General features: G+C 39.3%; 1 protein-coding gene across 2 annotated transcripts in view; it reads right to left on the reverse strand.

The window, feature by feature from the left end:
• The window catches only part of Gss (glutathione synthetase), a 38,650-nt gene that overhangs the window by 26,040 nt on the left and 295 nt on the right, over positions 1–12,315 (reverse strand). For both annotated transcript variants that reach the window (XM_046433730.2, XM_046433729.2), the window contains exons 2-3: positions 8,382–8,516; positions 1,364–1,509 (exon numbers count right to left, since the gene is read on the reverse strand). In XM_046433730.2, coding sequence (XP_046289686.1) covers positions 1,364–1,509; positions 8,382–8,510 — 275 coding nt within the window. In that variant the 5' untranslated portion in view covers positions 8,511–8,516. The remainder of the gene's footprint in view (positions 1–1,363; positions 1,510–8,381; positions 8,517–12,315) is intronic.

Consider the following 12,315-nt stretch of genomic DNA (forward strand, 5'->3'; position numbering starts at 1 on the left):
CCATGAGCCAGGCTGTTTATATATCCCACAATTCAGGTACAGAGCTGGGCCCATTCTGAGAAAGAAGGTAGTGGTAGGGTTCATACATGCATGACTCATCGGGTTTTTGGCTCCAAGTCAATAGTTTCCAAACTTCTTTATCATTAAGATCCCTTATCAGACTCACTCACACACCAAATGCATGTTATTAGATTTTTGTCTCTAACAAAATAACCTAGTTGTCTGTTGAAACATTAATCAGGACTGAGGTTATGGCTCAGTGGTAGAGCACTTACCTGGCACATGTGAGGCACTGGGTTCGATCCTCAGCACCACATAAATATAAATAAAATAAAGGCATTGTGTCCATCTACAACTAAAAATATTTTTAAAAAGAAAAATTAATCAAAGACATGCAATTATGTATCATAATTGCAATTATATCTATCATATTTATATACTTAATTCTAAAAATATAAATGCTGTGTAAGAGAGAGTACATGGGAGAGAGAGAGAGATAATGGGGATTGCTCTACCATGAAGTACATCTTAAGCCATTTTTATTTTATTTTGAAACAGAGTCTTGTTAAATTGCCCATGCTGGCCTTGAACTCTTTGCTTCCTGCTTCCCTCCCAAATAGTGGGGATTACAGGCATGTGTTACCATGCTCTGATAAAATAACGGACTTATTTGTATCTCATTCTAAAATAAATCAAGAAATTTCACTTATCCAAGAATCTGGACAAAAAAACCTAGGGAGAGGGAAAAAAAGATAAATTTAAAAAAAAATCTAGGGAGAAGAAACAGAAATGGGTAAGTGGGGTGAATCATTTCAGGGGTTGTTTCCTCTTGTCCTGAGTGTGGCCCAGTCTTTATCCTATATTACCCAAAGGTAAGAGGCCTGAGGGGACAAAATAGGGACGCTGCTTAGAGGAAGATATAGGAAATCTCACTTTAAGCCCAATAATCTTCCCTATCCTTGAATTTCCTCTAAAACTAGGCCAATTGTCCCTAATTCTAAATGGAAATTTCATTCTTCAAAGTGGTGGTCATGGATTACAGAGTCACAGAATGTTAGCACTGTCAGGGACCTTAGATTTAAGACAAACTCCCATATTTTAGATGAAGATATTGAGGCCCAGAGAAGGAAAGGGTCTTTTGTGAGGTAATATAAATAAGCAGTAGAGCCAGGATTAGAAGCTAGCTTTCCTGACTCTTATACTATTGTTGCTTGTTTTTCCTGTGGGATATTTGACCTTTACCCCAAGTCACTAACATAGCAACATCTCATGTAACCCCAGTCTTCCAGCAGCTTCCTGAACCTCCAAGAGCTTCTAGCAGCTTCTAGCAGCTCTTGGATCCCCAAGCCTCACTTCCCGGTACCTGGAGAGAGTTTGCTCCAAAAAGGCAGAGTTCTGACTGACAGCATCCACTAGCAGGTTGAAATCCATCTGCACAGCATAGGCCTGCTCCAGCAGGGCACTGGGGACCAGTGAGGGGAAGAGTGTAAAAGGGGCATAGCTCACCACCTGATCAATGAGAGAAAGCAGGGAATGGTTAGAGCACCTGTAAATGGGGTGTCTTCCTGCAAACACAACCCCATGCAAAGCCTGGCCTATATTTATTAAGAACATACCAATTGCAAAATAGTGATTAGCTCTTGGAGGGGAGATAGGGAAAAGGGTGAGGAAGGGATACTAAGAAAGCTTCCAGATTATGTCACAATTTACCTCTAAATGTTTTAAAAAACAAGAAGCAAAAAGGCAACAGCAAAACAAAAACAAACCCACAAAAATGATTAAGCATTCATTGTTTGTAAGGCACATGTAACATGGATGAATCCATAACAGGAATTCATCACTTAACACTGTAAGAAAGACACTACTATTATCACACCTAACAGATAAAGGACCTAAGTTATAGGTCCAAAAAGATATTCATCTGGTAAGTAGTACTACGATGTGAATCAGGATGGTTACTAAACCAAGTCCACCCTGCCACCATGAATTCCTAGCTGGTTGATATTCAAGCCCAGGCCTCTTCCTATGCCAAGAACTTGCACCCGAGTCCTCTTCTCTTCTGGCTGGGGTAGAGGAAGAGTTCTGCTAGTGGGGATGCAATAGAAGTGAACTCTGGATCCCTGAGTAGAAGCCAGGAGTGGTTCCCCCTGACTCCTCCTGCGGCACTCAGGTTAACAGGCCTAGAGTTCATCTGCTTTTTGGGTTCTTTGGATTTTGACATAACCAAAAAACCCAAAACCATCTCAAATACTTTCTATGGGGAAAAATGCATTCTAGGATTCCCAGCAACAATGAAGTGGAACTTGGGTAAGATGATAAGAAGACTTTGTGACTTGAATTATGAAGCATTCCTGAGTTTAACCTTTGAGTTAATATCAGTTTGTTGTTAACGGTAGTATAAGTTTATGATGTTACAATTTGGCATTTATATGTTTACTTTAAAAATACTACTATTTTGACATAGATAATACAAACACATCATACAACATTTAAAAGATACATAGGATTCATAGTGAGAAGTGTGTCTCATTCCCACTCGCGCCCAAGTCACCTAGTTCTTCATAGAGACAAATGGTATACTAGTGCCTCACATATCCTTCCATACATCTATTTACTAATACATATGTATGCAAATATATTTTCTCTTTTTTATACACATAAAATACCTACATACATTGTTCCTTAAATAATTAAAGCACTTACATTCATCTTAATGGTTGTATAGTATCCAATTCTTTGGATACAGCATAACTTATTGAATCTAGCATCCTGTTGATGACTATTTGAGGGTTTTCTTTCATTTTTTCTTTTACAATCAATGCTTTAATAAACATCCTGGAATACATATTCTACGTATTTTATGCGAGAAGTTTCATAAATTCTAAATTTCTAAAAGTGGAAATGTCAGGTAATTAGGTTAAATCCATTTTAAATTTTGGCAGATAATTCCCAAATAACTCCCCTCAGTATTTATTTTTAAGACAAAACTGAGCAAGGATATTTGTAAGAGTAAGGATTATTCAGCCTGAGGGCTTCATGATCTAAAACGGGAATTACTGCAGATTATGTAAAGGGTGATCTAATATCCTGAGTGTATATGTGATGGCTACAGGGCATTTCCTTGTCTTTAAGAGTCAGAAGATTGCCTTCCTCAACACCTCCAGCTGGTTAAAAAACTCAAGTTTTTCTGATAAAGACTTCCCTCTGGCTCTGACCCCAGGATTCATTATTGCCCTCTTGAATTTTTGGATTAATGGCGCACATGTGTTCTCTGCTGCCCACAAGCTAAAGGTATAAACACCTGATATCTCGTTTTCAGGAGACAAGAACATAGAATAACATGGTTCTACTGTTAGAAAAACTATCACACAGGCATGAAAACAGCATTCTGCTTTGCAGTCAGGAAAGCAACAGAGAGTAACAGGAAATGTGATGAGGAGACAGGCTGGGTAGGTGCCCCCCACCCCTCTTCCCCAAGACTTTTTTCTTTTAATGTTAGCTCTGATTTTTAAACACTCTGATTAAAAACAAAATACTGTTAATAATTCCTGTCTCTGGAAGAAAGAGACTTACTGTACCCTTAAAGCCCTTTGAATTTTGTATCCTGTTCATGTATTACCTATTCAAAAACTGCATTAACTCAAAACACTGTAGGAGCCAAATCTTTGACTTGCAAGTGGCTGGCCTGCAGCCCAGATCCACAAGGTAAAGTTCACACTCCTACTCCACCCTGCATTCAGTGCCTCTTGGCGATCTGAACTGGCCTGCCTTCATTTCTACAATATTCCTGCCTTTCAGTTACATTCTCTTGAATACTTTTTTGTCTTTGCCTACTTTTGGGCCCCTGCTATGCTATTTCTTTCCCCCATCTGTTTTTTAAGATCTAGCAATACCACCCCTCATCTCAACCTTCTAATCATAATAAATTACTTCTTCTTCCAGGTGTCTTAAGAGAGGCAGTAAAGCTCAGATGTTCAGAGCGTGGTCTCAGAAGCCAAACCTCTTGGGTTTCAATTCTGGCTCTGCCAATTATTCCACCATTTAAATGACCTCAGGCAAGTTACTTAACTTGTCTGGACTGTGGTTTTCTCATCTCTGTTAAATGAGTCAGCAATTCCCAAGTGTTTAGAATAGTGCATGACACAGTAAATACTAATATTGTACAACTATGTTTTCTCATATTTAATTTTGACATTATTTAATTTCGTTTTGGGTATGTTCTCCAAATAAACCCTGAGCTCCAAAGGCTGGGGCTTCTGGCTGACTTACCTCTGCTCTCAGTATCTAGGATGATCTGACATAGAGCAGGCAACAGGTAAAGATATGGAATGAGTGCTGGGGATATAGCCCAGTTGGTAGAGTGCTTGTATGCAGAAGGCCCTGGGTTCTATCCCCAGCACCACAAAAGAAAAACCAAAAACATAAAAAGATTTGGAATGAAATCACACACACATATGCACACACACTTCCTGTTTAAATGTATGGTATGTCAAGATCATTGTATTGTCATAAGCAACTAATAAAAAAAAAGAAGAAATCTCATTGAGGATTGTGCCTTTCCTAGGCTCCATTAATTCCCAGAAAGACTAAGTGTTGGAGCTTTACATAAACCTATTTATTAACAGAAGAAATAAAGGCTTAAATGGGAAAATATGTTGCATCCTAGATTCAGGCAAACAATTCACCAAATCTAGGCTCACAAACCAAGGAATTTTATTGCCAAAGCCAGAGGCAGGCCTTTTACAGTATCAGCCCGCTTTAGATGATGGCCATTCTCATATGCTTGGGTCATATTACTGAGTCTGGACTCTCCAGTTGGCCCATACTAGCCTGGGGACTGGGAGATGGCTGGGGACACATTAAAAACTGATATACAAGGGGGCCTCAATGTAGGACTGAAAGCAATAACCTGGATAAACCAAAGTGGAAGACTGCCACTGAGGTCATCTCCATTCCATATGATATAGTTCCTTAGGTGCTAGAATTACCTGTTCTCTCACAAAATATAGATTGCAAAGTTAGTATGTCAGTTTAAAGCACATATTATGATCCAGTCCTATGAATAATTTGACTTAGGATTTCTAACACTATTGCTTTTGACAACCAATCATTGACTTATATTTACATCTGAAAAGGCAGATTGCATGAACACAGGTTACTTTTAATAGCATATAGTTCAGAAAACTTGAGGATACATTGTTAATCTGTGACTTGAGATTTTTTAAAAATTACTTTATTAATCTTATAGTATCTTGGCTTCATAAGCAGGATAGCTTATGCATGGATACATGAATACAACTTATATGGCTTAAAAAAATAGATATTCTAAAACATGTAAGTAGAGATTTATCAGAGCAATTAGATCTGGTTCATACGAAATATTAATACATGCAAATCGAGATATTTTATAGTGAAATTATTTTGCATATTTGTTAACATAACTCATATTTTTGTCTACTTTGGGTCTGTATTTTTCTATTATATATCTAAATTTTCTGCATGACATTTTTTGGGGATAATTTTTCTGTGGTGTGTGCATGATAAATAGATTGCCCTAGTTTTTAAAAAAAGCTGCTAAAATGAACAGGCAGTGCTCTGTTTCCAAGCCATTTTCATACTTTTCCAAGCCATTTCATAGAGTGAGCTTGTAACTTCCTTGTAGTCTTTACCTCTTGTAGAAATATTTTTACTATCTTTCCAGGCACACAGTAGAATCGAGGGATCTAGACTTGCTGGGGATAGGTGCAGGTCATGTGGCATTTTTCCTCTGGTGGATTATTTGAGGGGACTTGCCTCCATGTGGCCTAACCAGGCAGTTTCCCTGCCCCAATCTGTTCTCTATTGAATGAATGGTTTCACACAAACTAACAGAAAACAGAGTTTTATAACAAGTCCCCTCCCACCCCAGCCCCGCAAACCTGGCATTTATAAAAAGAGGAAACTACCAACGGGGAGGGAGGGAGGGAGGGAAGGAAGGAAGGAAGGAAGGAAGGAAGGAAATTGGTTTTTGCTATGAACCATTTCCACGATGCTTTTTTTGGTGTGTGTGTGTTGCTGGGGATTGAGCTCAGAGCCTTGTGCATATGAGGCAAGCACTCTACCAACCCCTCCATAGTGCCATTTTAATACTTGAGCGACTCTTAGGGTTACCATCTGCCTTAAATCTATTTTTTACATTTTCAGAAATAATCACTGTTTAACAAATTTCTGTATCTAATTCAGGGTTCACTTGGAACTTATTAATTAATGGCTCCATGGCAGTATATCAGCAGGCAACTGGAAAATTTTCCTAGGCCATGAGACTAGACAATCCATGATTCCATTAACTAAACTTGGAGCAAAGTGGTTAATAAAGAAGAAAGTGGTAAATAAGGAAATATTTTAGCAAGGATGGTGGAATGTGATGGCCATCATTATACAAAGTACATGTATGAAGTCTTGAATTCGGTGTCAACATACCTTATATACAAACAGAGATATGAAAAATTGTAGTATATATGTGTAGTAAGAATTGTAATGCAAAAAAAAAGTACAGGTATAATGGCATAAATTGACATGAACATACTTTATATACCGAGATTCGAAAAATTGTGCTCTGTATGTATAATAAGGATTGTAAGGCATTCCACTGTTGTCATGTATTTTAAAAAAATAATAAAATCAATAAAAAAATGTTTATAGCAACACAATTCACAATAGCTAAACTGTGGAACCAATCTAGATGCCCTTCAGTAGATGAATGGATAAAGAAACTGTGATATATATATATACACACACACATACACACAATGGAATATTACTCAACATTAAAAGAGAATAAAATTATGGCATTTGCAGGTTAAAAAAAAAGGAAATATTTTTTAAAATTAATCAAAACAGTAGAGCTCCCCTGGGTTTAATCCCCAGTATCACAAAAACAAAACAAAACAAAAATAACAAATAAAACAAAAACAAAAGTGTACAAAAAAGCTTGTCTAGAAAGCTTCTTTGTGTTAAAAATGAGAAAAAGTCTATATAGTTATTTACCTTTAGGAATCAACTACTTGAAAGGATAAATAAAAATACTAAAACATAGACTGCCTTCAGGATAGGGGAATTGGGTAACTAGGGAATGTGGAAAGGAAGGTTAAATTGTAAACTCATAACTTTTGAATTTTGGGTTCTTTTAAACTTTGAACTATGAAAATGTATTACCTAATAACAAAAGAGACAAGTTTTGTTTTGTTTTTTAAGGATGAGGGGTTTTTGTTTGTTTATTTGAGATGAGGTCTCACTATATTGCTCGAGCTGGTCTTCAATTGGTGGGCTCAATTGATCCTCTTGCCTCAGCCTGCCTAGTGGGACATGGTGGTACAAGCTCAGATGCCCATCTGAAGGATGAGATTTAAAAAAAAAAAAATTATATGATTTGCACTCAGCAGTTCTACTTTTAAATATCAACCCTAAAGAAACACTTATAGAGGGGCCTAAACAGGCATGTATGTGGATATTCCCTGTTGTGTGTTCTGTAGTTAACCCTAACCCTCACCCTAGCCCTGTTGTGTTATCTGTTATATCAGAAGTCACCTAGATGGCCAACAGGAGAGAAAAGTTAAGTTGTGACCCGTCTACATCTGGAATGCTATGCATCAGAGAGATACTGACTCTATGGAAGATGTTAGAAAGACTTCTAAGGGAGTCTGTAAAAACAAAAACCAAAAATATATCACAGAATAATATGTATGATCCAGTTTGTTTTTTTTTAAACTATGAATTTCTACAGAAAAAGACTTGAAAGGATATATCTCAACCCAATTACTGAGAAGGTAGTGTGATTAGGGAGGGCTTAAAAAATACTAGCTCCTGGGTTGAGGTTGTGGCTCAGTGGCAGAGCACTTGCCTACATGTGTGAGGCACTAGGTTCGATTCTCAGCACCACGTATCAATAAATAAAAGTTCATTGACAGCTTAAAATGTGTGTGTGTGTGTGTATAGACTTCCCTTAGAAGTCTTTCTAACATTATATATATATATATATATATATATATATATATATATATATATATATATATATAATACTTGCTCCCTAGACAGAGTGCTTTATGTGAATTATCTTCTTTACCTACCCAACTAGGTAGCTCCCATTATTTGCAGCTGAGAGAAGTTAAGTAACTTGCCTAAGTCATACTTTGAGCCCCTGATTTAAATTTGATTACTCCAGCATGCTGTACTTTTACTTTATGTATGTCTTGAGGACAATTTTAAGTATTGAACAAAATAAAATAAAGCAAAAGAAATGTGGTCCCTGAGCCAAAAGATCTCCCCTCAGTCTGGCAGGGCCAGGCAATGGGCAGGGGGATTGGAGAAGGGTAGTCAGGTTGTGGGGAGGCTCTAGGACTTACATCTGAGGAACTGGGCTCCTGTGTGGTCCGCAGCAACACGCCCTCAGCCAGGGCCCGGTCCACAGCCTGCCGAGCCAACTCTTCCAGCAGCTGCTCATCTTGCAAGAGGCTCCCCCAGCTGGTGGCCATCCCAACCTGTGACAGAGAACTTGGTGACACATGGCCTGGGGCCCATCAACCACTGAAACACTGTAATACCTTGGTTGGGTACCCTAAAAGACACTGTGGTACAGAGAAGTGAACACTGGCTAGTCCCAGCTCTTCACTTCCATATACACAAAACAACTTAACCAAGTATTTCTATGGCCATTCTCTCTTTTGATTTCTAATACAGCAATGGCATTATTCTCACAGTAAGGAAATAGAGCTCTGAAAATGAAATGTCTTGCCCAATGTACTGACTGGTAAAGCCTAGACCTGAACTCAGGTCTCTATGCTCTAGCCTAATACTCTTCGTTGGAGAAAGAAGCATTAATGTCATATGTGATTGGGACAAGTTCCCTCCCTTCCTAGAGATACAGATTCCCTGTTTGTAAAACAGAAGCATGGGAGAAATGAGTTGTTTCCAAAAGTGGACAAACAGGGCTGGGGATATAGCTCAGTTGGTAGAGTACTTGCCTTGCATGTACAAGGCCCTGGCTGGGTTCAATCCCCAGCATCCAAAAAAAAAAAAAAAAGTAGATAAACATTCTAGGTTGCTTCAAGAAATACATATATTCTGAGACTCTACTCCAGAGATTCTGATTCAAAGAGGTCCAACAGGAGGAAGAGGTTGAAGCTTACATTTTTTATGGGTCTTCTTGGGATGGGGACCATTACAGTAGATTAATTTCCCTTCTTATTCCAACAACCCATGTCAGCAGATCTCAAATAATTACATAGGAGGCAGGGAGGGAACCTTTTGTGGAATACCATGAAATGCAGAGACGGTGAACTCCTCCCTCATACTAATCAAAATCAAACATGTTAAGAGAAAACAATTACATTCTATGTATAGATATCTATCATTACAACATCTAATGAGAAAAAATATATATTTTTAAATAATTTTTTAAGAGAAAATATTTTTGAGAAATCATATTAGCAGAATAGAAATGACTGAAACCACCAAGCACAATGGCACATGCCTGTAATCCCAGCGACTCAGGAGGCTGAGGCAGGAGGATCACAAGTTTGAGGCCACCCTGGGCAACTTAGCAAGACCCTGTCTCACAACAAAAAGGGGTGGAGATGCAGCTCAATGGTAAAGTGCCCAAGGTTCAATCTCCAGTACCAAATTGAAAAACAAACACCAAAAAGCAGAAACCCAAGTACCTAGTGTAATAGAAGAAATCTGACTGATTGCTCAAAGACACACAGAGGTGTACCAACTCACGGCTTGCTACTCATTCATTTGGCATCAGGCCTTGGGAATCTAGAAAGCCCTAGATAAAAATGGAATTGCCAGTCACTGGTTTTGTTCCGACCTATTGTCATTTAATTTCGAGAGCAGAACATGTCTGCTCAACTCAGTGGTTCCCAGGAAGAGAGTCAGTAAATGAGAGGTAACCTACATCACATTCAGCTCTGCCCCCTTCTCATGACAGAGCTAGTGTTAGGCCAATTGTGCAAGTCTGCTGGCCTCAGCACAATGTTTTGAAACAATGAGCATGTGATCTCAAGAGAGCCCTGATGGCACCCCTGTTGGGCGACAGATGACAATAGTCATAGTAAAGAACAAGGCTCTGGAGTCCGTCAGACCTGTGTTTGAGTACACAATATTATTTCCCTTATAAGTAACTTTACTATATGGATTAAATGAGAAAAATCTGTGTGAAGTTTCTCAGCAGTGTTTGGTGCTTGTGTTATTCTATTTTCTGTTACTATAATGAAATACCTGAGGCTGGATAACTTTATAAAGAGCTTTATTTAGCTCACAGTTTTGGAAATTCAAGGACATGGCAGTGGCTTTGGTGAGGTCCTCATGCAGATGGCATTACAAAGGCGGGAATGCAACTGAGGGGGAGCCAAAGAAAGTGATTCTGAGGTTAGCCTCACTCTTTTCTGATACTGGGGATTGAACCCAGGGGCACTTCATCTCTGAGCCACATCACCAGCCCTTTTAATTTTTTATTTTGAGACAAAGTCTCACTAAGTTGCATAGGTCTCACTAAATTCCTGAGACTGGCCTCAAACTTGTAATCCTCCTGCCTCAGCCTCCCGAGTTGCTGGGATTACAAGTACTGCACCCAAACAGTCTCACTCTCTTTATTTTTTATTTTTACAGTACTGGGGATTGACTACAGGACTTTGCACATGTAATGAGCTATATCCCCAGTCCTTTTTGCTTTTTGATATAAGGGACTAAATTGTGCAGGCTGACCTCAAAACTTGTGATCCTCCTTCTTCAGTCTCCTGAATAGTTGAGATTATAGGCATGTACCACTACACTCAGCTAAGCTCACTCTTATAACAACTTACTCCCTTGAGAACTAACTCTGGGTCCCACAAATACTATCTTAATTCCTTCCAAGAGCAGCTATCCCAGTGACATAAGGACTAAGTCTCATCTTTAAAAAAAATTTTTTAAGCTGTAGATGGACACAATATCTCTATTTATTTATTTTTAAAAATGTGGTGCTGAGGATCTAACCCAGCGCCTCACACATGCTAGGCAAGTGTTCTACCACTGAGCTACAACCCAGGTCTACTAGGTCCCCATCTTTAAAAAAGTCCCACCACCTCCCAACATCACCATACTGGGCATGGGGACCAAGCCCCCAATACATGAACCCCTTGGGGATACACTCAAAGGTATCCAAACCATAGCACAGCTCTACACCTGAGGTTTTTTAATTTTTTAAACTGGTCATATAGCAGCCAGGCAGTAGAACCAAGACAAGAACCCATGACTTTGACATTAGAGAAATAAGACACTCCCTTAGTCTGCATCTCTCCACACCTATGGGATTCCAACTGTCAGCTGCTGGGCTTTTGTTTTGTTGGCAAACACTGATTTGCATGTAAAGCCAGGCCTTAGGCTAGATACTGGGATCATAAAAAAAGACCATCACTTCGAAGAAAAGTTCTAACTGGGACCTTTTTTTCTCAATCTATAGTCTCCATCCTTGTGCCTTATTTCTGTTTTGCTGATGATGCTCAAATCTATATTCTCACAGCAGTACTTTCCTGATGGTCAAAGTCGAATATCCAACACTTCCTGGAAATCTCCACACAACCAGAGAATTTTTTGTTGTTGTTGTTGTCTCAACAAAAATCTGCTTCTCTGATGAACCTCACCCTGGCACCCAAGCCTCGCGTGTACTTCTCTCCATTCTACTCCAACTTTGTGGATTCTGCTGCCTAAATACATAGTTTTGAATTCTTCCCTGTGCATCTCCACTGTTAGTAGCAGAGCTCCGCCCACCGTCTTCTCTTCGCTGTGCACCAACCAGATTCAGAATGAAGCATCTTCATGATGCACCAGCCTTGCTCCCTGTACCAGGCCTTGGCAGGTGCTGTTTCCCCTTGGGAACATTCCCCTCCACTCTGATTTAGTTTGGGTAGCTTTCTCTGTTCTTCTCTATCCAGGGCTTCTACAGTCCATTGATTTTTCTCGGTACCACAGCAAATGCATTTGTGTTGGTTACGTTTCTAGCTGATGCTAACGCTTACAACTGCATTCAATGAACCTTAAATAAGTCAATCACCAACGCCCACAAGGAAAGCCGGTCGGACTTTATCACCAGGGCGGGGCCCGTACCTGCCCAGAGCTCTGGGCAAAGACGTGTTCTCCCGTCTTAGCTTGTCCTTGACTGGCCCGCTCGCTCCCACCAGGAACAAAGTTTGTTTCTAATCGCTCCCAGTTTTTTTTTTTTTTTTAATTTTTTTTCCCTTTAAACCCTGATTCTAGTCTCAATAGCTCTGTGTCCCCGACACCCGCCCGATCTGGAAA

The sequence above is a fragment of the Marmota monax genome, unplaced genomic scaffold (genome assembly GCF_021218885.2).
Source record: "Marmota monax isolate L192 unplaced genomic scaffold, Marmota_monax_Labrador192_F-V1.1 WCK01_AAM20220418_F8-fsc00014, whole genome shotgun sequence".
Lineage (NCBI taxonomy): Eukaryota > Metazoa > Chordata > Mammalia > Rodentia > Sciuridae > Marmota > Marmota monax.